The 27553-nt window shown below is 48.2% G+C and overlaps 1 protein-coding gene across 2 annotated transcripts in view; it reads left to right on the top strand.

Annotated features, from left to right (window-relative positions):
* The first annotated feature begins 328 nt into the window (after nt 1-328).
* The window catches only part of LOC146786206 (cytochrome P450 2J5-like), a 336717-nt gene continuing 309492 nt past the window's right edge, over nt 329-27553 (top strand). For both annotated transcript variants that reach the window (XM_085635783.1, XM_085635782.1), the window contains exon 1: nt 329-572. In XM_085635783.1, coding sequence (XP_085491909.1) covers nt 396-572 — 177 coding nt within the window. In that variant the 5' untranslated portion in view covers nt 329-395. The remainder of the gene's footprint in view (nt 573-27553) is intronic.

Below are 27553 nucleotides of genomic sequence, written 5' to 3'. Positions count from 1 at the left end.
GTATTTGGCACGACCTGATGGGCAGGTCTGTGCAACCTGGCGCCAGGGCCCGAGCAGGGGGCTGATTTCACTGTGGTGGGGGCTGATTTCGTTCATGGAGACCTGCATGTACTTCGAAATAATTAAAGCAAAACGAATTTTGTTCAGTACACGCAGTTCCACATCAACGAAATCAGCCCCCAGCTCAGCAGCATTCCAAAACGCCCGGTAGCCAGTCCGGCCCTGCCTGGCGCCTCTTCCTGACGTCTCCAGTCCTTGTTTACAGTGTGCACTGTGACAGTTTGGCATTAAGAGAAAAAGAAGGAGGAGTGATAGATGCCTAGAGGACACACCTGACTGAGAGACGGACAGGTAAAGAGTTTGCGGGTTCAGCTCCGGATAAAGCTCCCCACAGGATGGACGCGATGGAGGGCACGTGGGCGCTTGTCGCCCTGGCTGTGGTCCTGCTCCTGGGCCAGTTTCTAAATCTACAGTGGGCGGCGAGGAAGTTTCCACCAGGACCGACTCCACTCCCTATCGTTGGAGGCATGTGGGCCCTGAACTTCAGACTACACCATGAAACTCTCATGCAGGTATGCTGGGAAACGGGGTGAATATGGAGCGAGGCACAGGGGGCTTATTCTAAGCTGCCTTCCATCATTTGGGGGTTGTGCCCCTCGGCCCTCAAAATGGAGGCTAAAGGGTAAAAACTGTATTCTCACCTATTCCAAGGTCCACAAACTTAGGAATGTGCATTGAACAGATTCCATACGATTTTGCTTTGGAAAATGTATGCATTTAAGAACCCACTTTATGTGGAATTACTGCACGAATAACCATCTGAGGCAGACACAGCCCCCTGCTTGCACCCAAATGGGGATTGGTTGGGAAATCAGAATTATGGCAAGAAGTCACTTTGCCGATGATGCAAAAACCCTTGTGCCAATCCGGCCTGTATGTGTATTATCGGTTGCCATGGTGGCATGAGTTTAGGAGAAATGTTTGTGAAGCCAGTGAACAATCCGGAGGGCTAAAAGCAGCCCCCTGTCTATTAGAAGCGAAATTTACAAAGATGAGTCTAAAAATACACGTCTGCGCTGCATGCCACATGCAGCAGGATATCTCACTTCATTAATGTACAGTACATTTTTTTTTAACTTTTCTATAATTAAGGCTTGAGATAGAGATAAGAAGTCCATGGAAAAGGAGGGCGATTGGCAGGTGACACCTGCGTTGCAACGTCCACAACAATATTTCATTCTGATGCCCTTGAATTCGAAGCGCACATCGAGTGCTGTTCTGTGGTGAACAAATCCATGTTTTGGTCCTTCCGACGGACACAATGGAGAATTGAAGCCCTTTGAGTCCCTCGGGCAGAGGACAGCGCTTAATTTGAGCCGGTGATTTCCGTGCTCTGCACCGGCACCTCATTGTCAATACTGGCACTTATGACAGCTGCCACATGGAGGCGCTGTTTGTATAATTTCAAGATGAGCAGAACAGCAATTGTTCATTAATTCAGTATTAATTCAAACAACTAATCCCTGCCGCCCAGGCTCTGTTTTTTTAGCTTTGGGGGCTTGGCATAGTCTGAATGGTCACACTTTAGCAGTGTGCTCTTTAGCTTTTTCGTCAGTACTGTCACTGGCAACGCTGGCAGGGGCAATGGGTGGTGTAAGCTTTGGAGGCCTCATAACGAGAGCCCTGGCACTTTTTTTTATTACAAATTAAGTACAGGCAGAGGCTGTACCTCTTCGGGAGAAGGGTGGGGGGTGGGGGGGGCCGCAGTGCCACGGACTCACGTAGGTCAACAGCCTGTTGCCCGCAGGGACACACCCTTGGCGGTGATAGCTGAGGCTGGCCTGAGAGGCCGTTGTAGCACAGAGACACACAGCTGTGCAAGGCTATAAGGAGTGACGAGGTAACTTAGGGGGCTGGTTGCTCACAGGGGGCTCCTAGAAGGGCAGGATGCTGCGCACATGCGCAATATTGAAGGCGCTTCCTCCGCTCTAGATGACGAAATGGCGGCAGGTGCTGGAGAGGGGCTTGCTGGGTAGTGCTGGAGGAAGAAGGGGGGGAGCAGGAAGACCACAGGGACAAAAGGAGACAAACGGAAGAAAGAGTTTCAAAAATACAAAAGGCGAGGGGAGAGTCAGTGCAGGGCCTTGGATGATGTTCCTTTGTTAGACCAGAAGCGGCCACACCTGCGTAAAACGGTGGGGAAATGCAACAGAGATGTTCCAGGAGCAGAGACAATGAGTGCACCACCCCCCAGGGCAGTGGATGTAGGCTGCCTACAGAATGGAGCTCAGAGGCTGGCGGAGGGAGGAAAGATGGACAGGATGAAGCAGAGGGCAGCCCACCTCAGAAAAAGTATGATGGAGGAGCCCTTTCTCCAGGGAAGAGCCTCACAGGGACAATCATAGTTTTCAGATGTGAGATCCAATTTTCAACCTTAGTGAGTGCCTTGACCTTGGTATATCCCGATTGTTAGAATCCGGGTTCTCTGGTTGGCACAGGTAGGTACTTGTGACAAGCAGAGAACCTTTCCTCTAGTCAGGGTAAGGTGTTTACACTCCTAAAATAACCCCTGCTCACCCTCTAGGTAGCTTGGCGCGAGCAGACAAGGCTTATCTCAGAGCGTTATAGGTTAAGCATTTGTGAACACATACAGTAACCAAGTGACAACACTACAAATGGACACCACACAGGCTGTATATTAAAAATAAGGATTCTTTATATAGAGTTACCACAAGACCATTAAACGACAAAAACACACAATACTGTTACTTTAGATGGTAGGATTTTGCTTAGTTCTCTTAAGTTCTTAAATGCGACACTATAAGTCAATGTACCTTTTAGATGCGAAACGCAGGGCAACAAAAGTGTTGCAACGTTGTTGATGCGATGAAGTTTTTGGTGCAAAGAAATAAAGACGTGAAGATCTTCCAGATGCGTTACGCTTCTCCGATGTTGCGAGAAGGCTCGACTCGATGAGTCAGCTACAGCGGCGTCACCCTTTACGCGATGCGACGACAGCTGCCTTGGCAGCGGCACTCTTCTCCAACGTTTGCGAGATGCTCCCGCTCGATGCGATGTTGCAGCGGTGACACCCCTTTACGCGATGCGACGACAGCAGCTCCGACGGCGCCACGCTTCTCCGTGGATGCGAGGCGCTTTTCTTGATGCGGTGCAATGCGACAGCTACGATGGCTGCGATGGCGACACGCTTCTTCCTCGATGCGAGACTCTTCTCTTGATGCGAGACGCTTCCGCTCGATGCGATGCTGCAGCGGCGACACACTTTACGAGATGCGACGACAACAGCTACGACGGTGGCACGTTACTCCTCCTTGAGTCGCGCTTCCAGCTCCTTGCGACACGCAGTCCTTCCGAAGGCCCAACAACAGCAGCAGGCACTTCCAAAGAACTCTGGGGAGCTGGGGAGTGAAGTCTGTTGTTCCTGAGACTTCAGCAGGAGGCAAGCTCTATTCCAAAGCCTTGGAGATCTTTTTAAGCACAAGTTGAAATAAAGTCTTTGTAGTCTTTCTCCTCTCCTTCAGCAGCAAGGCAACCACTGCAGGCCAATCCCCCTGGTCAGGGACAGTACTCCTTACAGCTTTCCCAGTTCCTTCTCCTCAGGCAGAGGTTCTTCTTGTCAAGCAGGATCTAATTTCTTGGGAGCAGGGTCCCAATACTTATACTCCTAATTCCTTTGTTCCTCTGGGGTAGAGGGGCCTTTGCCCAGTCCAAACCAGTTCCTGAGCACTTTGTTGACATGACTCTGACTTTCCATTCAGGGTGCAGGGCAGAGACATCAGCCGCTCCACAGGAGGTGGAGCCAGCATTGTGGTGGCAGAGCACAGCCCTATTCAGAGTCCAGGTGCACTCCTCCCACCCATCTGGATGTCAATCTCTCTATTCACCACCAGGCTACCTAGCCCTGCCCCTCTGGGTTTCCCCAGCCCTGTCACTCACACAAACCAGACAGGCAGATACACATCATAGCAGAGGCGGGCTGAAATGGTTAGGCAGCAAATACCAACTTTCTAAAAGTGGTATTTGCAAACACAGAATATTAAAATAAACTTTACTAAAAGATGTATTTTATTATTCTGAGTTCAGGCATACTAAACTCGAATTTCTACCATGCTCCCATGGTCTGTTAGGATCATAGGATGTAACAATTCTAACAGCCCATTCTGGACTATGGGAACAGGTAGCCTTGCAATAGTGAAAAACGAAAATGGCTGTAATTCACTATTAGGACATGCCACACACATCAGGGCTTGTCCGACCTTATGCTTACAATGCACCCTGCCCTTGGGCCTACCATAGGGGTGACTAATATGAAGTTAAGGGAAGGTTTAGGGATTGGGAAGTGGGTGCACTTGCCCAGTCAGCATGACAGTACCAGACTGCACGCAGGTTCTGCAATGGCAGACCTTAGACACATTTTACTAGGCCGCTTCTGTGGGTGGCACAACCAGTGCTGCAAGCCCACCAGCAGCATTTGTATTTACAAGCCCTGGGCACTCCTGGTGCACTTTACTGGGGTCTGACAGTAAACGCCGCACTGTCTCATTTCTCTATTTAAATGAGCAGTAAGTGGACGTGCAGCGCTTGACAGACTGCTCCTGAATGTGTTCTTGTTTTAAATTAATATTGCACATAAGTGGATTTTTCATTGTTGCCTGAATTTTATGAAATTGATGCTGCTGATTATTAACTTTTAAAAATCATATTTCTTGCTACTTTGCACAGTTCGTTTTTAAGCTTCGTTTTTAAGCTTTCTTCATTACGCTACCTCTTCGAGCGGCGGCCATTGTAGAGTGCCACACGTTATTTTGGGTCAGCGCGCTAGTCTTTGCACGCCGCACTGTCTCATTTCTCTATTTAAATGAGCAGTAAGCGGACGCGCAGCCGACGCGCTCAGCGGGCGCGCCGCTGGCAGGCTGAATGCGCGCCTAAGGCAAGCCCATCTGCGCCCGTCTGCGCCCATCCACGCCCGTCCGCGCCAGGTCGCTGCCAGTGGCCAGTACCCCTGTTAATGCTACCCCTAATTTGCATTTAAACATACCTGCACTTATAAAATATTCCAATACTGACCTCAAAGACATTGGATCTCGGAGTTATCTCAGAAATCCTCCTACTCTTCCGTGCTCACTCCCAGCAGCCCTTGAAGGCCCTGTCTCCCGCAGACACTGCAGATTCCAGTGCTCAGTTCATAATGGAATCACTATTAAGGAACTGCCTTTTCAACTAAAGCCCTTAAGTTTGACACATCAACCTACGCTAACCTGGAATTGTTTCCTGGCCAATGTGCGCTCATTACCCAAACATGCTACCAATATTTGGGATCTGTTATCTTCTACCCTACCTCATATTGGGCTTCTAACAGAGATCTGGACAAAGTCCCATTCCAATCCCGATATTGCTATTGCTCTCGCTGATGGCTATAGCATCCAAAGACAAGACAGGCCTCTCAGGACAGGCGGAGGTCTAGCAATAATATTTAAGGACCCTATTAAAGTAGCAATTATTGAACACCATTGTACCGACATGATGGAGATATTGATTTTCAGAGCCGACATACATCCGCAATTATGCGGGAAGGGTGCCTTGGTCTATCGACCCCCGGGGCCCTTATCTAACTTCTCATGTCGTCTACTGGAAGTAATTTCTCCACATGTGATTTCCACCAATAATTTCCTACTACTTGGGGACTTTAATGTACAGGGAGAAAACCTCGGTAACAAGGAAACTCTCTCCTTGTTAACAGACCTATCCACTCTAAATTTAAGGAAAATAAACACCGATCTGACACATCAGGCAGGACACATGCTTGACCTTATTCTAACCAATTCCCCGAATATCCGCTATAATACAACGACCCCTCTCGAATGGTCAGATCACCATCTGGTGGATTTTTTGGTTCAGAGTAAACAAGAATTAGGAGGTTATAAAACCAGACCCGCCAGAGTATTTAGGCAGTGGCACAAAATCACTCCTCAATCCTTTCAGGATTCCTTCATCCCCCCCGCTTGGAAGAATCAGACGGTATAGAGGATCAATTAGCATCTTTAAATACCAACCTTATGGCAGCCATCACTTATTTAGCTCCTTCCAAATCACAATTAAACCCCCTCAAACGTGTGCAGGCCCATGGTATTCACCCACTCTGAAAACAGAGAAATGCCGGTGTAGAAAGTTAGAACGTACCTGGCGGCTCTCACATAATCAAGCTGATAAAGACTTATTCAGAAAAACACTGGCAGCCTATCATAAAAACCTGAAGCTTGCTCGAAAACTATATGTGGCTACCCAGATTGATAATGCCGAAAATTCTTCCCGTACGCTTTATCAAATATTAAATACTTTTACCAATCCCAAAGCATGCAATGTTGATGCTGCCCCCTCACAACTCCTCTGTGATAACATAGCAAATGATCTAGTCCAGGAAATTGAAAAAATATATCAAAAAATCACCTCGACTACTGGTCCCTGCCCTAGTCCGATCATAAAATCAATCCCCGTTAAGGAGGCATTACACACCCTAGACACCTTCCCTACTTGCACCATTTTTGATGTTGACGCTCTTTTAAAGAGCACTAAATCAGGCTCGCCTTTAGACCCTATGCCGGCTAAAATCGCAGCCACTCTGTCAACCTCTCTTGCTAGCCCTATTTGTACCATCCTCAATAAATCTTTGGATGAAGGTGTCCTCGCAGCTGAGTGGAAAGCAGCGCAGGTTGTTCCTATAAAGAAAATCCCGAAGCTACCACCATAGGATTTTACCAACTACCGACCTATTTCTTTGCTTCCCCTTAATAGTAAACTTCTTGAAAAACATATTAATAAACATCTCTCCGAGTTTATTGAAATCACCCAATGTCTAGATCAATCACAGTCCGGATTCTGCCCGAAACACAGCACTGAAACAACTTTGGTGGAGGTCACAGACAATATCCGAATGGCAGCAGACAAGGGTCAGGCAGTGATGTTGGTCCTGCTTGACCTGTTGGGTGCCTTCGACACCATATCTCATCAGGTTCTCATCTCATGACAACTACCCGTGCACATCGAGTTCCTGCCCAGCCTTTTCCGAATTCCTCTGTTCCTCGAACAATTTTATTACATTTCTCAGATATACGGATAAAAGAGACTATTCTTTCTATGGCGATTCAGCAAAGACAATTCTTTGTTAACTAAACTGTTAAATGTCGTATTTTTTCCGATATGTCTGCCTCTGCTGCACAGAGAAGAAAAGAGTTTGTCCAAATGTTACAGTTGTTTAAAGCCAAAGGGGCCCAAGCCACGATAGCGCAACAATCTAAGCTCAAAGTCTTAGTGAAAGGCAAATTCTTTATGATATCTGATATAGCCGCAACACATGATCTGCTTAAGGAGAGTTCGGCTTCTCCAACCAGTTAGAATATGAGGGGTTTGTGATGGTCGTTTATACGGTCATAGGATATTATAGGCCAGTACGTTGACAGGTGTTAATTAATTGGATGGCTGGGGGTGGGTGGGTAGAGCATGAGGAGTATGGGGACCCAGGGGGCCCAGGGGTGCTAACTGGTCACCTCAATGAAGTGGGGCAGGTTCCTGTGGTCCGCGTGGGAGGAGGGTGAGGAAGTACGGCCACTGGAGGGTTGGGTTCGGGGGGATGAGGGTGGTGATGGGTGGGATAAAATAAAAAATGAAGTTGATGGTGTCAGTTTATGTTTATTTACTTACGTTTTGATTCACAGTGCCAGAGTGTATACAATGGGTAAGGGGAGGTCTGACGATAATTGTCTTCAATTAGTCAAATTAAGATTTCAATGTCCAATAAGGAGAGTTTGAAATTGTTTTCTCTTAATGATAATGGTTTAAATAATATTAAGAAAAGGCGAGCTGTAGAAATGTGGATTAAGGCAGAAAATCCTTCTGTAATTATGTCACAGGAGACTCATATTCCCTCTTTTAAGTTAGATGAGTTCTCAATGTTCAAATCATGGGCTTCGTTTTGGTGTTTTGCATCATGTGATGAATCTAAGCGAGGGGTGGCGATATTTTTAAATAAGAATGTACATGCTGAAATTATTCATTCAGAGGAGGGAGGCTCAGGGCGTTTGTGCTGGGTCTCATGTAGAGTCAAAAGTAGACAGAGACCCTTTATTTTTGTAAGTTGTTACGGGCCACTAAATGATGATTCCAATATGTTTGAAGATATGTTCCAATCCTTATTAATGGTGTCAGGGGACATTGTTATCGGTGGCGATTTTAACGTCTTGATGGATCCCAAACTGGACTCAACGTCTCAATCAAACAAGCATTTGCAATGCAATAGGTCTCGCATTTATAAGAATTTGAGCTATTGGCATAGTAAAATTACAATGCCTTTTATTTATGTTTTGGTTTTAAAACAAATAAACACTAGGGGAGATCCAACAGATGCCCGATTCCGAGGGCAGATTGAGGTGGTGCTGAGGGATGTTGAGGTGGTGGTGTGCTGGTGCGGAGATGATAGTCGGGGTGCTACTGAATGATTCTCCGGTGGTGCTGAGTGATGCTGAGGTGTTGGTGTTTTGGTGCGTATGTGAGGCTCCGGTGGTGTGCTCACATGCAGTGACACTGTGTGTGCTCGCATGCAGTGACACTGTGTGTGCTCGCATGCAGTGACACTGTGTGTGCTCGCATGCAGTGACACTGTGTGTGCTCACATGCAGTGACACTGTGCTGGTAGGAGTTAAACCACAGGTTAGGGAATAACTGTGGGCCTGGAATTACTAGGCATAAAACCAAATGGAATTCCTGATTCCCTGGGGTTTGACGCACACTTTAACCAGCTGCTCTGAGAAGGTGGTGAATGTGTGTGGCAGATTCTGCTGGAGGTGAGGGTGAAGTGAGAGCGAGAGGGTAGTAGAGAGTAAGGGAGGGAAGAGGCAGATACTCCTGGTGGCGGTCAAAAAATGCTACCCTGCAAGAAAGCAAAAACCGGGGATGAACTTTGGCTGCTGTCGCAGTTAAAGCCTCCTGTGGTGTTACCGTACGGAATTGCCACCTGGTAAAATTAGTTCTGGTATTCCCACACCGGGGAAAACTAGATGTGACAACACCACCCCACTCGTGATCGGATACAGCAAAATTGACGGTAATTCCGTTCTTCATGACTGGTAGTCTGTCCTTAAGAAGAGTACTTGAAAGCACAGACATAGTAATAATCTAAGCTTTCGTAGCATTATGTCAATATTCCATTACTCAAATCACTATAATAAAATGGTGGTTAGTGTCATCCAACTGAATGGCAGAATGAACAGCCCAGTCAGCCATGCTTATTTCACCAAACCACAACTCACAAACAGTGAGGTCAGTAACTCAATACAACCTTATAAAATGATGGCATTAGGTGCATGAACTCACCTGGGATGAAGGCCAGCATTAGATGAGTGCACATTGATGTGTTTCAGTGGGAGTCTCTTATGCTGCCCACGAGGCCTCTGGCAGTGAAGGTGCGCTTCACAAAAAGCCTAACTCCTACGAGGGCTTCAGTGCGCCTAGAAGCAGCAGAGACACCAGCTCAAAATCCAATGTTTATTTTTAACTACTGGATTAAACAGCCCGATCCCGCAGTACTCTTGGAGTTTGTACAACAACCACTGAAGGTTGGAGGAGCTCTTGGCCACAGGAGGAAGTGCTCTGTTTGGAAAACGGTATTTTTCGTAGGACGGTGTCAGGACGAACAGTACAAGGTGCAGAATGCGGGCAGTGCGGCTGCTTCCTTCTCATTGGATTCCAGAAAGAGACCCCGGGCAGGGCGCTCTGCTTGCCGGACAGTTGTTCATTAACAATAAAGGCATTAACTCTTTCAGCGCTCCTTCATTAATAATGGAGCGCTGAATGAGTTAATAACCGAGTAAAGAAGGGAGCCCCTTGGACTAAAAAACGAACTGATTCAAAATTGAAATCTTCCCAAACTCTGTTGTGCAGGCAACCATACTCTGAAAAAGGCAACATTTTAATAGAATATCATGACGTTTAGGGCCCTGACCAGAGAAGACAGCACTGGCATTGAGCCTGTTACAACAGTTACTTCTTTCTCTCACTGAGAAAATGCAGCGTAAATTCAGATTCTTGAGATCAAAACGCAGAGAGACCTGATGTGCGTTTCAATGTATAAATAAATTACTTTTGAACTTGGTAAAAGGATGATGTTTATTTATTCATTTTATTGAGTTTTATATAGCGCTGGCTAGACCCGGAGGTATCAGCGCGCTTTACATGAGAAACATAGCAATAAAGTTTCACAGTTACATCAATTAAAAAGAATTGCATAGTAACAAAACACAAAGAACAAGTCCAAGGAGAAACAAGCATTTGCAATGCAATAGGTCTCGCATTTATAAGAGTTTGAGCTATTGGCATTGTAAAATTACAATGCCTTTTATTTATGTTTTGGTTTTAAAACAAATAAAAGGCATTGTCATTTACAATGTCAGTAGCATAAACTCGAATAAAAGCAGTGTGTGGAGTGCAGCAGTGTGCGGCATGCAGCAGTGTGTGGCGTGCAGCAGTGTGAGGCGTGCAGCAGTGTTTCGTGTAGCAGTGTGAGACGGGCTTCTATACGATTAAGTTTCATTTCTACTTCGCCCTTGTTGTTTGCCTTAATTACAGCAAGAACTGTCCACTCTATGTCGTTTTCATTGTGGCCTGCTTCAACATAATGCTGCACCAAGGAAGCTCCCTGTGTTCTACATCTAATGCGCGATTTATGTTGCAGAATTCGCAGTTTTACCATCTGGGTAGTCTGCCCAATATACATTTTCACACATGGACAGGTCACAGCGTATACGACATTTTTTTGTATTGCAGTTTGAAAAGGCTTGCATCACATGTTCCTTGGTGTTGATCAACACTACTTTGGTATCGCTTGTGCCTGCACATGCCACACAATTATTACACCGAAAATGCCCTATTACAGCGGGTAAGCCAAGTAGAGATCTTGTATCTTTTTTCTGCACTGGCTCCCGCATGGCTCTCACCAAATGCTGCCGCAGGTTTTTACCTTTCTTAAAGGCAAACAAGGGTTTAGGTATGTTAAACTGTTCAATTAGCCTTCAATTTCTCAAGATTTTATTTTTAACTTTGTTGGCTTTGGGGTTAAAAGTTAATACACATGTCATACGTTCTGTTTTTTCATGTCTTTTAGGGATCAGTAGGTCTTCCCTAGGTGTAAACCAGGCTCTTTTTAAAGCGGCTCGTACTAGCTTTTTAGGGTATCCTCTCGCACATAATTTTTCTTGTAGTTTATTTACATTCTCGAAATAGTCATCTTTGTTAGAACAATTGCGTCTTATTCTTAGAAACTGCCCATAGGGCAGGTTTTCTTTCAGACTTCTTGGGTGCCCTGATGTAAATTCTAACAAAGTATTTCTGTCCGTTGGCTTTGTATATAGACTCACTTCCAAAACCCCTTCTTTATCCAAGATCCATACATCCAAAAAACTAATTTGTTTGTTGCTCACACTTTTAGTAAAATTCAAATCTGGTGTACGGTCATTCAACCAGTCGTGAAAGCTGTCTAGTTCCTCTGAATTTCCACTCCAAATAAGGAAGATGTCATCGATGAACCGAACCCACTTATTGATCTTGTTAAAAAATTGTGTTGTTTCATCGAAGACATATAGTTTCTCGAATTGGTCCATCACTAGGTTCGCTATTTCAGGCGCGAAACAGCAACCCATAGCCACGCCCTTTATTTGAAGAAACAACTCATTTTTAAATATGAAGAAGTTACTTTTCAGACAGATTTTAGCTAACTCTAAAAGGAATTCTGTAGGGACCTGGTGTGGTCTAGTTCTCTGGTTTAACGTTAATTCCATTACCACTAGGGCCTCGTCTTGCGGTATGTTGGTATATAGGCTTTCGATGTCAAATGAGACCAACAACTGTTGGTCTCCATCGAAAGCCAAATGTTCTATTCTAGAAATGAGGAAATGTACACACTGCTTTTATGAGAGTTTATGCTACTGACATTGTAAATGACAATGCCTTTTATTTGTTTTAAAACCAAAACATAAATAAAAGGCATTTTACAATGCCAATAGCTCAAACTCTTATAAATGCGAGACCTATTGCATTGCAAATGCTTGTTTCTCCTTGGACTTGTTCTTTGTGTTTTGTTACTATGCAATTCTTTTTAATTGATGTAACTGTGAAACTTTATTGCTATGTTTCTCATGTAAAGCGCGCTGATACCTCCGGGTCTAGCCAGCGCTATATAAAACTCAATAAAATGAATAAATAAACATCATCCTTTTACCAAGTTCAAAAGTAATTTATTTATACATTGAAACGCACATCAGGTCTCTCTGCGTTTTGATCTCAAGAATCTGAATTTACGCTGCATTTTCTCAGTGAGAGAAAGAAGTAACTGTTGTAACAGGCTCAATGCCAGTGCTGTCTTCTCTGGTCAGGGCCCTAAACGTCATGATATTCTATTAAAATGTTGCCTTTTACAGAGTATGATTGCCTGCACAACGGAGTTTGGGAAGATTTCAATTTTGAATCAGTTCGTTTTTTAGTCCAAGGGGCTCCCTTCTTTACTCGGTTATTAACTCATTCAGCGCTCCATTATTAATGAAGGAGCGCTGAAAGAGTTAATGCCTTTATTGTTAATGAACAACTGTCCGGCAAGCAGAGCGCCCTGCCCGGGGTTTCTTTCTGGAATCCAATTAGTAGGAAGCAGCTGCACTGCACCTTGTACTGTTCGTCCTGACACCGTCCTACGAAAAATACCGTTTTCCAAACAGAGCACTTCCTCCTGTGGCCAAGAGCTCCTCCAACCTTCAGTGGTTGTTGTACAAACTCCAAGAGTACTGCGGGATCGGGCTGTTTCCAATACTTAAAAATAAACATTGGATTTTGAGCTGGTGTCTCTGCTGCTTCTAGGCGCACTGAAGCCCTCGCAGGAGTTAGGCTTTCTGTGAAGCGCACCTTCACTGCCAGAGGCCTCGTGGGCAGCATAAGAGACTCCCACTGAAACACATCAATGTGCACTCATCTAATGCTGGCCTTCATCCCAGGTGACTTCATGCACCTAATGCCATCATTTTATAAGGTTGTATTGAGTTACTGACCTCACTGTTTGTGAGTTGTGGTTTGGTGAAATAAGCATGGCTGACTGGGCTGTTCATTCTGCCATTCAGTTGGATGACACTAACCACCATTTTATTATAGTGATTTGAGTAATGGAATATTGACATAATGCTACGAAAGCTTAGATTATTACTACGTCTGTGCTTTCAAGTACTCTTCTTAAGGACAGACTACCAGTCATGAAGAACGGAATTACCGTCACAATTTTGCTGTATCCGATCACGAGTGGGGTGGCGTTGTCACATCTAGTTTTCCCCGGTGTGGGAATACCAGAACTGATTTTACCAGGTGGCAATTCCGTCCGGTAACACCACAGGAGGCTTTAACTGCGACAGCAGCCAAAGTTCATCCCCGGTTTTTGCTTTCTTGCAGGGTAGCAATTTTTGACCGCCACCAGGAGTATCTGCCTCTTCCCTCCCTTACTCTCTACTACCCTCTCGCTCTCACTTCACCCTCACCTCCAGCAGAATCTGCCACACACATTCACCACCTTCTCAGAGCAGCTGGTTAAAGTGTGCGTAAAACCCCGGGGAATCAGGAATTCCATGTGGTTTTATGCCTAGTAATTCCGGGCCCACAGTTATTCCCTAACCTGTGGTTTAACTCCTACCGGCACAGTGTCACTGCATGTGAGCACACACAGTGTCACTGCATGCGAGCACACACAGTATCACTGCATGCGAGCACACACAGTGTCACTGCATACGAGCACACACAGTGTCACTGCATGTGAGCACACAGCACCAACTCAGCATCACTCGGCACCACCTGAGAAGTAGCTCAGCAACACCTGAGCACAAGTTTAGCACCGCCACCTCCGCATGACTCAGCACCACAGCATCACTCAGCACCACCTCAACATCACTCAGCACCATCTCAGTGTCACTCAGCATCACCGGAGCCTCACATACGCACCAAAACACCAACACCTCAGCATCACTCAGCACCACCGGAGAATCATTCATTATCACCCCGAGTATCATCTCCGCACCAGCACACCACCACCTCAACATCCCTCAGCACCACCTCAATCTGCCCTCGGAATCGGGCATCTGTTGGATCTCCCCTAGTGTCCATCCGCTGCTCATGTTGCAATTCAGGGACTATTTCTCAACCTCCACTCGCCTATTTATGTCTTCCACCCCCCCGGAAAAAAAATCAATAACAAACCAGCATTACAACAGACAGGAAGTAATTGCAAGGACAAAAAAAAAAAAAAGCACATTTTGTATGTTAATTCTTGTTTTAATTGGATCGTTCAGTTGTACATAATGTCTTCTTGGTTATATATAAGGTAGCAAAATGCTTATAATACTCTTATAACTTTTCAACATGCCGCACGGCAGCCATACTGCTCTAAAACATAGCTTAAAAACATTGACAAAGCCTATAGCTTTGGCTAAACACTTATAAGATCCCAAACGTGAGACCTATTGCCTATGCCAATGCTTGTTTAAACATGGTATCTATCGTTGTTTCTACAGCGCCTCCCATACCCCTCACGAGGTTAAAGCGCGTGCCCTCTCTGGAATGCCAATCACGAGGTATGAGTCATCGGAGCCAGTCCGGGCGCCTCCAGGACAAGTGTGCGTGCCTCGTTAGAAAGCACTGACCCCAGGGCAACACGGTGGTGCAGAAGGGCTGGTCTGACCGGTCGGGCTGTTCCGGTTTGTTGGCTGTTTGTGGGTCCATTTTATAATCTGCTGGGCCGGTTTTTGATGTTGATTTCCCTGATATTAAAACAAACATTGCCTGCGGCAAATCCAAATGGGGTTGTAATGTGAAACAACGCACGCATGCCTTTACAACGCAAACACTAGGGTGACCATATTCCCAAAACAAGCATTGGCATAGCCAATAGGTCTTGCTTTTGGGACCTTATAAGTATTTAGTTATGCAGCACAATATCCTTGGTGCAACAATATCAACCGTTGCATGGCTAAACACTTATAAGGTCCCAAAGGCGAGACCTATTGGCTATGCCAATGCTTGTTTAGTATATGGTCTGGTACGCCCCTAGGGCTCCAGCCATATTTGGCCTTAATTTATTGTGAAACGTTGACATTCAAATGTATACCTGGCTTCTAATCTCATTAAGAGATTAGTAGAGTGTGTCTAGAAATAAATACATATATATTTGAGATATATGTACCTGTATGGTGTCCTTTCATTTGGTAATTGAAGAGATTATAAGGTAAAACAAGCTGCTTTACATTCCTCAGAGACTTAGCCTGAAGGCTGCTCTCCACAGCTACCACTAGGATAGCTTTCTTTAAAAGGTTGTCTTAAATCTATCTACCATAAGAGTCAAATTGGACTGGTGCAGGGTGGCCACTATAACTGGTGACCAGCATATGCCAGGCCAACTTCTCACATTGGTGGGCAGTGTGTGGGATTCCAGCTTGCCATTGTTTTACCAGAAAATCTCTATTTGAATTACTAACTGAAAACCACTAAAGGTACTCAAGGTACATATAAAGTCAAGCTTAGTATCAATAAGTTCTACTGAACGTAGAGCTGTTTGTGAAGGGCTAAGCACACCCTTGCTACAGCTCAAGCTTGGTTCAGTAGGCATCAAACTAGTGTAGGTAGTACAACACTGCACAACACTAGTATGTCCTACCAAGGTGGAGCCAGTGGGTCCACCCCAACTCAGTACAAGGACATGGCCTACACTGACTTGAAGGCCATGTGTTTTGAAAGACAGCTTAGGGTAGGAAGGAGTCCCTCCTCACAACACCTGATAGATCTGTTAGTAGCAGATGATATTAGGCTAGCTATAAGAGCTAGTGGATCTGCATCAGGGGGTGGGTCAACCATAGTCTCTGGGTCTGATGATGAAAATCAAGATGACCTGGAGTCTGTGATTGAAGGGCCAGACCCAGAAAGGTCTGAACAGAACAGAGGAATTCTCCTTAAGAGAACTGACAGAGTGGAAGAAAGGCCTAGGTCCCCCTCAAGGGACTCTGACCATTCATATCACTCTGGAAGAGAATCTGTTCAGCAGAGGAACTCATACTATCCCAGAGAGACCTCCTCTGACAGAAGATTCAAGATGCTCCAGTATGAGGAAGCTAGGCTTGCCCTCAGAACCAAGCAATTGGCCTTAGATAGAGAAGCCTTTGAGCTCCAGAGAGCTTCTAAGAAAGAGGAGTTAGATACCCCTGGTGGCAGCAACAGTGTCCCTAGAGGCAGAGATTACATTCCAGACCATAGGAACCTGTCCAAGGTTGTTCCTCCCTACCAGAGTGGGGATGATATCCACAAATGGATAACTGCTATGGAGAGGGCCTGTAAAGTTCAACAGGTCCCCCAGACCCAGTGGGCAGCAATCTTGTGGCTCTCCTTTTCAGATAAAGGTAGAGACAAGCTCCTCACTGTTAGAGAGGAGGATGCTAATGATTATGAAGCCCTGAAGAGTGCTTTGATAGATGGGTTTGGCTTAACCACTGAACAGTACAGGTTGAAGTTCAGAGATACCCAGAAAACACAGACTCAGGATTGGACTGACTTTGTTGATTGTGCAACCACGGCTCTAGAAGGTTGGCTGGTTGGTAGTAGAGTAACTGATTTTAAGGGATTGTATAATCTTATAATGAGAGAACAGATCCTTTATAATTGCCAAAACCAGTTGTTGCATCAGTACCTGGTGGACTCTGATCTGACCTCTCCCCAAGAATTGGGAAAGAAGGCAGACAAATGGGTCAGAACCAGGGTGAGGCAGAAAACCCAGAACCAAGGTGGTGACACTAAGAAGCAAGATCCTAAAGGCTCAGATAAAGGTGGGGATAAGTCAAAAGACCAGAAGTCTTCACAAGGGCCCCAAACATCTGCATCTGGTGGGGAGTCACAATCTGCAAAGGCAAAGGCCAAAAGAAGCCCTGGTGCAAATTCTGTAAACAGAAAGGGCACTGGACTTCTGATTCTACCAAGTCCAACGACCAAACCACCACCACTCCAGCCCCTAAGGCAACTGTTCCCCCTAGTGCAGTCATTGGTGGAGGTAATACTCAGAATAAGGGTGTAGTAGGGTTGACCCTGGGTTCTTATGTGGACTCTGGCCTAGTCAGAGTACCAACACAGGCATTGCTAGTTTGAGAGGGAGACCTTGATATGTCATTCCTAGTGAGCCCCAGTAATCTGGGCAAGCACAAACAGCAGCCTATAATAAATGGCAAGCAGGCTTTGGCATTCAGGGACACAGGTGCTGGTGTCACCATGGTGACAGAGGACCTGGTGGACCCTGCACAGATCATCCTGGGTGAAATGTACTAGGTAACCAATGCAAGCAATGTCAGGACCAACCATAGCCTGGCAGTTGTGAACTTCTCCTGGGGAGGGGTAACTGGCCTCAAAAAGGTAGTAGTCAGTGCAGACCTCCCTGTTGAATGTTTGTTGGGCAATGATCTGGAGACTTCAGCCTGGTCTGAAGTAGAATTATGGCTCATGCTGAGATGTTGGGCATACCTGCAGAAGTATTTGCTGTGACCAGGTCACAAGCCAGAATGCATAAAGCTGAACCAGCTCTGGATCCTGAAACTATGGACCAGATGCTACCCAAGAGGAGGAGCAGTAGGGTTAAGGCTGGGCCTTCCCCTCTGTCTCAGATCTCAGATTCCCCTCCTGAGGGAGGAGAAGCAGATCCTGAAGAAGGAACTGCCCCAGAGGAACTTGAGCCTGGTCAGGTTGAGTTCTTGGGGGCAGGGGGACCTTCCAGGGAAGATCTGAGCAAAGAGCAACAGTGCTGCCCCACTCTTGAACCCCTCAGACAGCAGGCTGCTGCTGAGGCTGCTGGGAGTGCTAGTGGGTCTCATCAAGTTTATTGGGATGAGGGGCTCCTATATTCGGAGGCTAGAGATCCTACCCCTGGAGCCACCAGGAGGTCTGTAATACCGCAGAAGTTTGGGGGGTTCCTCTTGATCCTAGCACAAGATATCCCATTGGCAGGACACTTGGGCCAAAACAAGACCTGGTACAGGCTTGTACCACATTTTCATTGGCCACACATGTCTGAGGACACCAAGGAGTTTTGTCGCTCCTGTGTCACTTGCCAAGCCAGTGGCAAGTCAGGTGGCACAACAAAGGCCCCCTGATGCCACTACCTGTGGTGGGGGTTCCCTTTGAAAGGGTAGGGATTGACATTGTTGGTCCCCTTGACCCACCAACTGCATCTGGGCACAGATTTATACTGGTGGTAGTGGATCATGCCACCAGGTATCCAGAAGCTATACCCCTAAGGACTACCACAGCTCCTGTGGTAGCAAGAGCCCTCATTGGAGTTTTCTCCAGAGTGGGTTTCCCTAAGGAGGTCATCTCTGACAGAGGTTCCAACTTTATATCAGGATATCTAACTGCAATGTGGAAGGAGTGTGGTGTCAACTACAAGTTCACTACTCCCTATCACCCACAATGCAATGGGTTAGTTGAGAGATTCAACAAAACCCTAAAGGGAATGATTAAAGGCCTCCCAGAAAGCTTAGGCGAAAATGGGACCTTTTACTTCCCTGCCTTCTGTTTGCATACAGGGAGGTCCCACAGAAGGGGGTTGGCTACAGCCCTTTTGAACTTCTGTTTGGGCACCCTGTTAGAGGACCCTTATGTCTGGTGAAGGAGGGATGGGAGTTACCTCTCAAACCTCCCAAACAGGATGTGATGGACTATATACTTGGTCTCCGCTCCTGGATGGCAGAGTACATGAAAAAGGCAACTAAAAACCTTGAGGCTAGCCAAGAATTAAAAAAAGCTTGGCATGACCAAAAGGCTGTCCTGACTGTTTACCAGCCAGGCCAGAAAGTGTGGGTGTTGGAGCCTGTGGCCCAAGCAGCTCTCCAGGACAAATGGAGTGGCCCCCATACAATTGTTGAGAAAAAGGGAGAGGTCACCTACTTGATAGAAATTGGCACTCCCAGGAGCCCCCTTAGGGTGCTCCATGTCAACAGACTTAGGCCATATGTGGACAGGGCTGACATGGGCTTGCTCATGGCAACTGATGAGGACCAGGAGGAGGAGAGTGACCCTCTCCCTGACCTGCTCTCACAGAACCCTGATGATGGGTCAGTTGATGGTGTTGCTTTGGCAAGCAGCCTCACTGAGCATCAGCAAACTGAATGTAGACAAGTGCTACAACAGTTTAGACATATGTTTAGCCTGACCCCAAGTCAGACTTCCTGGTACACCCATGAGGTGGACACAGGAGACAGTCTGCCTGTAAAGAATAAAATCTACAGGCAACCTGACCATGTCAGGGATTGTATCAGGACTGAAGTCCAGAAAATGTTGGAGCTAGGTGTTATTGAGCCTTCAGATAGCCCTTGGGCTAGCCCAGTAGTCCTTGTGCCAAAACCTCATACCCAGGGTGGTAAGAAAGAGATGAGGTTTTGTGTTGACTACAGAGGCCTCAATGCAGTCACCAGTACTGACGCCTACCCAATACCAAGGGCAGATGAACTAATAGACACTTTGGCCTCAGCCAAGTATCTCAGTACATTTGACCTTACAGCTGGCTACTGGCAAATCAAGTTAGCTGATGATGCCAAGGCCAACACAGCATTCTCAACCCCTGGTGGGCACTATCACTTTGTGGTAATGCCCTTTGGTTTGAAAAATGCACCTGCCACTTTTCAGAGGTTGGTGAATTAAGTTCTGACTGGTATGGAAACTTATTGCTCAGCTTATCTTGATGATTTTGCTGTCTTTAGTTCCACCTGGCAGGATCACCTGGTCCACCTCAGAAATGTACTGGAGGCCCTGCAAAAAGCAGGCCTCACTATCAAGGCCACTAAGTGCCAGATAGGGCAGAGTCAGGTTGTGTACCTGGGCCACCTTGTAGGTGGAGGTCAGGTTCAACCATTGCTGAGCAAAATCCAGACCATAATGGAATGGGTAGCTCCAACCACCCAGACACAAGTGAGAGCCTTTTTAGGCCTGACTGGGTACTACAGGAGGTTTGTTAAGGGATATGGATCTATAGCGACCCCCTTAAATGATCTGACCTCCAAGAAAATGCCAAAAAAAGGTTCAGTGGACAGCTAGCTGTCAAAAGACATTTGATGACCTCAAGCAGGCAATGTGCACTGCCCCATCTTACAGAGTCCAGATTACAAAAAGAAGTTCATTGTTCAAACAGATGCCTCAGAGCTGGGTGTGGGAGCTGTGCTGTCTCAACTTAATGATGAAGGTCAAGACCAGCCAGTAGCTTTCATAAGCAGAAGGCTGACCCCTAGAGAGAAACGTTGGTCAGCTATTGAGAGGGAGGCCTTTGCTGTGGTGTGGGCCCTGAAGAAGCTGAGGCCATACTTGTTTGGCACTCACTTCATAGTTCAGACTGACCACAAGCCCCTGCTATGGCTCAAACAGATGAAAGGTGAAAATCCTAAATTGCTCAGGTGGTCCATTTCCCTAAAGGGGATGGACTATACCGTGGAACATAGACCTGGGACCCAACATGCCAATGCAGATGAACTCTCAAGGTACTTCCACTTAGAACATGAAGACTCAACTGGTCAAGGTTAGTTTAATGTCCCTGCATTTGGGGGGGTTGTGTGGGAGAGTAGGATCTGCACTTATGTTGCCCCCACTTTTTTTCTGATGTATACACTGGTTTCTGGCTATAGTCTGGCTGGGTCCCTGCTAATCAGGGCCCCAGTCTCTCTGTTCTCTCTAAAAAACTTGGTGTGCATATTAGATGCACTAGTGATTGGATACTGTGGTACCTTATGAGCCCCTAATATATGGTACCTTAGGTACCTAGGGCATTGGTACTTCACAGGCCTACCAGGGGCTGCAGCATGTATTATGCCACCCCTGGGAAGCATTCTCAATCTGACACCACAGGCCTGCTACTGCAGCCTGTGTGAGGTAAGTTAGCACTCCTCACTGAGGTATAGGTTCCTATATCTCACCATACACACACATATAAACCTATCAGCCACCCCTATAGCAGGCCCTGTCAATCCTGAGGGCAGGGTGCTTGGTTTACTATATGAGGGGGTGCTTCTGCCTGAGCAGGACCCCTCTGCAGCTGGCAGAGTCTATTGTCTGCTGCTGTTTGTGGATGCGGTTAAACCATATACTCTTAAGTGCATTATAACCTCGCGGTAAATGCTAACTTTGGAATGACTGCATCAAAACATGTTGTGTTTGGTGTCAAACAACTTGGAATCATACCCCCACATCAGTAACTGGTGTGGGAGTATGATCCCACCCTTCTAGAGGGGATGACATGTACCCACTGTACTAAACGGTAGAAATCTGAAAGAGCCCTGGCATCACAAAATGGATGCCACCAGCACAGACACTGGGCTGCCCTCCTGCTTCTGACCGAAACTCGCAGTGGAGGAAGCCCAACAAAAGGCATCCTGTCACAGGGAGGTGTCACCACCTTCCAGACAGGATTTAGTGTATTGGAGCTGGGTGGGTGCACTCTTAGAGTGCTTTGAAGTCCTGCACTGGGGGAGCAGCAGGCTCCTCTGTGCATATGCCAGCTCAAACCGATTCAGGGGCTACCTGCCCCTGCTCTGGCACAAAACTAGACAATGGGAAGTGGGTGTAACTACCCCCTACCCTGACCCTCCTAGAGGAGTGGTCATAGACCCAGTCCCTCCCCTATCTTCACTATAAGATAGCAAGCATTGCCATTGCAAAACAGATAACCCTGGATGACGCTCTACAAAGAAGAATCCTGGCCCTTCAACGTTCCACTACCTTTGGAAGACAGAAGAATCTCCCTTGGAGTCAAGGAGTGACTCCCCTGCTTGGCAGGTACCAAAAACCTTAAACAACAGTTGCAAACTTTCCTGCTCCCCCGGAGTTCGAAGTCCCTGCTGCCCCGGAAGTAAATTTTCTGGCTTCTCGATGGCCATTGTGAGTCCCCAGCGAAGCTGTGGCGAGTGGACCCCACGAGTGACGAGGAACAGCAATACCCAGGGACCGTACACTATTGTCGAGTGCAAACCCTAAGCAATGTTCTACGAACTTGTGTATTGGACCATTTGTGGCCCAAGCCTCCAGCATGTCTTGCACCAAAAATCAGCTGCCTACCCCATCCCGAGTGACCGCAGGCTCCTGTGAAGCATTTCCTGAGGCGGCATCTTTGCGATCACTTGCCCATTGGCTAGTGGGTCCCCCGAAGACTTTCCCATCAACTCAAAGGACTCTCCTGGTTGCTCCAGGCCTGCCCTCACTTACCCTTGCTGGGTGAGTCCATCAAACCTTGCTGGTCTGCTCCATCGACTTTCTTCAGTCTACATGAGACTCTCAGTTGCCAAGGCTTGTTGGCTCCAATCTGGTTGCCAAGACCGTCATCAGCTGCAGACCTTGTCAGGCACTCCGAATCCAGCTGCTGATCATTGTTAATATCTCCTGGACCTCGTGAGCGAAGAGTCAAAACACCATCGACAACCTGAATCGACGCGACATCTGTGGTCATCCATCTTGCTGGCCACCGGTCACTGGCAAGTGACCTTGAACACTGTCCCTTCAATTTTCACGTCTTCCACATCTTCAATCTATCTTCGGATTCCAGCGGACACTTCTCCAGTCGTCACCAGCAGCAAGTCTTCTTTGGTCTCCATTGAAAACAGCGACTCGACCCGACACCAAAAGACACCTATGCACCCGGCTTCCCTGGGTGAGGTAACTCGTGCACTCTGGTGCCCTAGTGTGTGTTGGCCCTCGAAGTACTTACCTTGTAAGTGGCTTGCTTGTTGACTTCCTCGAAGTGCCCTAGAACTTTAAAATTCAAACCGCGACTTGCTCCATTGAAACCAATAGGGAACCCGCGGCTGTGTTCACACACTGCACGCGTATCCCGTGGGCTTGTTACTTACCTGCTAACAGTGCAGTAGTGAAGCCCCAGCGATTCCCCAGGCCCTAGGCCTTGTCATTTTGCAAGTCGACTTTGTTAACCCATTTTTTTAGTATATGGTCTGGTACGCCCCTAGGGCTCCAGCCATATGTGCTTAATTTATTGTAAAACGTTGACATTCGAATGTATACATGGCTTCTAATCTCATAAAGAGATTAGTAGAGTGTGTCTAGAAATAAATACATATATATTTGATATATATACCTGTGTGGTGTCCTTTCATTTGGTAATTCAAGAGATTATAAAATAAAACAAGCTGCTTTACATTCCTCAGAGACTTAGCCTGAAGGCTTCTCTCCACAGCTACCACTAGGATAGCTTTCGTTAAAGGTTGTCTAAAACCTATCTACCATAAGAGTCGAATTGGACTGGTGCAAGGTGGCCACTATAACTAGTGACCAGCATATGCCAGGCCAACTTCTCACAAGTAACCAGTGCGAAAGTGTAACCCAGGCCGGCCCGCCGCCACCCGATATGTGTGGCGGACTCCACCACACCAGACAAGACGGTCCTACAGGAGCGAGGGATGGAATGGGGAGAGGGAGAAGAAAGGAGAGAGTCCAGAGCCAGGGCCGTGGGTAGGCCCCGTCTGCCAGGGTCACAAAACTCCCAGCCTAGGCGGCAGTAGGAGAGACAGCAGGCGGCCTTACCCCCAGAGGCCACAATTCCAGAGCGTGATGGCATGGAAGGGGGGCCGCCGCTCCAGACCCACAGTCCAGTGTGGGGACAGAAGAGACACCGGACAGGGGACCCCGGCAGAGGCCCTTACACACAGGCGGGCGCTGCTCGATGCGCGGCTGAAAGCCCCCAGCAGGGGGTCCCCAGCCGTTGATGTGACCAGAGGGGAACAAGAATGTAAGGCACGGGCAGGGGAGACCCTCCTCCCCACAACTCCAGCGCAGACCCCAGGCCAAGTGCAGCCGCCCGGTGGGCAAAAAAGCGGGGAAGGGGTTCAGTCATAGGCTTCCCAGGCACGGGCTTCCTGCCACTCGATTTATGCAGCCGAGGATCAGCTCAGGGTAATTCCCAGTCCGGGGCCCACCACGCGGCCGGCCACGTCTTCCCAAGGCCTCCACAGGGACCTGGGGGAGCCAGCGCAGGCAGCGTGTGACCCAGGAGGGGGAAGGGAGATCTGGCCAGACTGGATGGTGAGCAGGGCCTCTCAGGGATGAGGCCCCACTGCAGCCGATTTCCCATGCATACGGGGGACCCCAAACAACTCTCCCTGCACCCCTGCCACCACCAGGACTCAGCGGCTCCGCCGCTTACCACACCTCGATCTCAGAGTTTTCGGCCGCTGCTCCCTGCACACCAAAACCTGAAGTCTGAATCCCCGGTCCCTGCTGCCCGATATGGCAGCCGGGCTCGCGGCTGCGCCGCCAGAGGGGGACGGGTCATGGGTGGGCCCACTGCTGCTGGGAAGCACTCATACCGCCGCTCACTACTCCACTACTCCACGGCCTCAGTGGTACTCCTCGATGTGTGGGGGATGACAACCACAGTTAACAGTCCTCCCACTGCCCGATATGGCATCCAGTATCGCGACCACGCTCCGAAGGGGGCCGAGGCCCGGGCAGGCACTCGTCGCTGAGATGGGCCGCCGGATCTCCAGACTCCGGGCCCACCACCCCCAGCGCCGGGGACGGGAACCGGGAGATGGGGAGAAGGAGCCCTGCACCACCTCGGGCCGGTAGCGGCCCCGGAGCTGGTGCCGCCTCCAAGGAGCCCCCCCACTCATGCTGAGGACCAGATGCAGGGTCTGGCAGGGCACACAGAGGATGGCTGGCGCCACATTCAGGGGAAGGGAGCCGCCATTTTGTCCGAAAGATAATGCGGGCCGGGCCACTGCAGCGGGACGACGTGAGATGAAGCTCTGCACTCCCGAGTTTTCCGCCTAGGATGTTGCGCCAGGTAAGCTGCAAAAATCAGTACATGATGGCCAGTTTAAGGTAAGGATTATAGGCGGATGGCGGATGGGTCCTGGAGCACTCTCAAAGTGCCTCCACCATCTTGCCCAACAAGCCACGCCAAAATGATGCTCTTTAAGTAACTGGACGTTATAAGGACCACCCAGATTATCTGACTGACCTAGTCAGTGTGACTGCTCTCCCCAGAGCAGCTCCGCCATTAAGGTACTGCTCTCTGAGCCCGAAGCCTCCGTGCCAGGTAGGTGTTCAAGGCCCTCCTCCACCTGCAGGCTCCTGCCTGTGCCTCATGCCTAGTGGTCCAGTAGGAGAGCACTCTGCTCTTCTGCGAGTCCGCTCTGTTCTGTGCCTTTTCTGCTCTCTCTCTTTTTGTTCTCCCTTTTTCTCTTTTTGCCCCTCTTTCTATTTCGATCCTTTTTTCTATTTTTGCTCTTTTTATCCCACACTCCCTGCCGCCGCTGCATCGTGGCCCATCCCCCCTCCAGCATGTCCTTCCCGCTCCCACCTCCCAGCTGACCGCCCTCCCCCTGACACCTACTTAATATCACGCACTGTGCAGCTGCACTGCTGGCGCGCCAAAGGCAAGCCCATCTGCGCCCATCCGTGACTCGACCGCGACCAGTGCAAGAGACCCTGGTCCCCTGACCCGGCTTCGCCATAACTCCAAAAACAACAGTTGATGGACAGAATGCAGAACAATGTCATGCATTCACCTCAGTACAGAGATCTGGGCCTAAATCCATCGTTTTTTTGCTCAACATGCCATTCCAGTTTGACCCCAGTCATATGCAAATCAGTCTTGACCCTGTGCCTCATGGGAACAGTCCAGCCCGAACTGCCAAGCCAGGTCCTCCCTGGACTGGAAACAAGCATCCTAGGACCGGTTTTGGGGTTTCACCCCTCTTCAGCCAGGATAGCTTGATTCCAGTGGCATTGAGAGATCGGGACTCACGTCTGAGCATACCCGTCCCACTCGGGGTGACAAATGCAAAAACAACAGTTGATGGACCGAATGCAACACAATGTCATACATTCACCCCAGTACAGAGATCTGGGCCTAAATCCATTGTTTTTTTGCTCGCCATGCCATTCTAGTTTGAACCCAGCCATATGCAAATCAGTCTTGACCCTGTGCCTCATGGGAACAGTCCAGCCTGAACTGCCAAGCCAGGTCCTCCCTGGACTGGAAACAAGCATCCTAGGACCGGTTTAAGGGTTTCACCCCTCTTCAGCCAGGATAGCTTGATTCCAGTGGCATAGAGAGCACGGGACTCACGTCTGAGCACACCCGTCCCACTCGGGGTGACAAATGTAAAAACAACAGTTGATGGACAGAATGCAGAACAATGTCATACATTTACACCAGTACAGAGATCTGGGTCTAAATCCATCGTTTTTTTGCTCACCATGCCATTCCAGTTTGAACCCAGCCATATGCAAATCAGTCTTGACCCTGTGCCTCATTGGAACAGTCCAGCCCGAACTGCCAAGCCAGGTGGTGTGGTGAGCAAAATAACGATGGATTAAACCCAGATCTGTGACTGGGGGTGAATGTTTTGCCAATGTGCAACATTCCGTCCATCATCTTGTGTGTTTTGCTGTTCACCCTATGTGGGAAGGGTATACCCAGACCTGGGTCCCGTGCTCACTACGCCACTGGAGTCAAGCTATCCTGGCTGAAGAGGGGTGAAACTCTGAAACCGGTCCTAGGATGCTTGATTCCGGTCAAGGGAAGACATGGCTTGGCAGTTCGGGCTGGACTGTTATCATGAGGCACAGGGTCAAGACTGATTTGCATATGGCCATGTCTGAACTGGGGTGGCGTGGTGAGCAAAATAACGATGGATTAAACCCAGATCTGTGACTGGGGGGTGAATTTTTTGCCAATGTGCAACATTCCGTCCATCATCTTGTGTGTTTTGCTGTTCGCCCTATGTGGGAAGGGTATGCCCAGACGTGGTTCCCGTGCTCACTACGCCACTGGAGTCAAGCTATCCTGGCTGAAGAGGGGTGAAACTCCTAAACCGGTCCTAGGATGCTTGATTCCGGTCCAGGGAAGACATGGCTTGGCAGTTTGGGCTGGACTGTTCCCATGAGGCACAGGGTCAAGACTGATTTGCATATGGCCATGTCTGAACTGGAGTTGCGTGGTTAGCAAAATAACGATGGATTAAACCCAGATCTGTGACTGGCGGTGAATGTTTTGCCAATGTGCAACATTCCGTCCATCATCTTGTGTGTTTTGCTGTCCGCTACAATTCCAGCACCCTCCGTGTTCTCAACCCCGGATGCAGCAACAACTGTCAGCTCTCGACACCGAGCAACACCCAAGGCCTGATCTCCTGCCAACACTGCCACTCCACCTTCACCCACCTCCAGACCCCAGCAGCTGCCCCCAGCTTGCCGGACGCCACCACACACAAACCACTGAACTGCATCCTCCTCAATGTGCGCTCCCTACACAGCAACGCCATAGAAATTTGGGAGCTCCTAAACACCCACATGCCCGACGTCGCCTTCCTCACAGAGACCTGGACCAAACCCAACTCCGCTTCAGGCATCGCAACCGCCATTCCCAATGGATGCAAGATCCTAAGAAAAAACTGCCTTACCCACCCAGGAGTAGGCATTGTGATCATCC

This window comes from Triturus cristatus, chromosome 11 (assembly GCF_964204655.1).
Source record: "Triturus cristatus chromosome 11, aTriCri1.1, whole genome shotgun sequence".
NCBI classification, from domain to species: domain Eukaryota; kingdom Metazoa; phylum Chordata; class Amphibia; order Caudata; family Salamandridae; genus Triturus; species Triturus cristatus.
The sequence above is the reverse complement of the archived record's forward strand: the minus strand, read 5'-3'. Positions and strand labels throughout refer to the sequence as shown.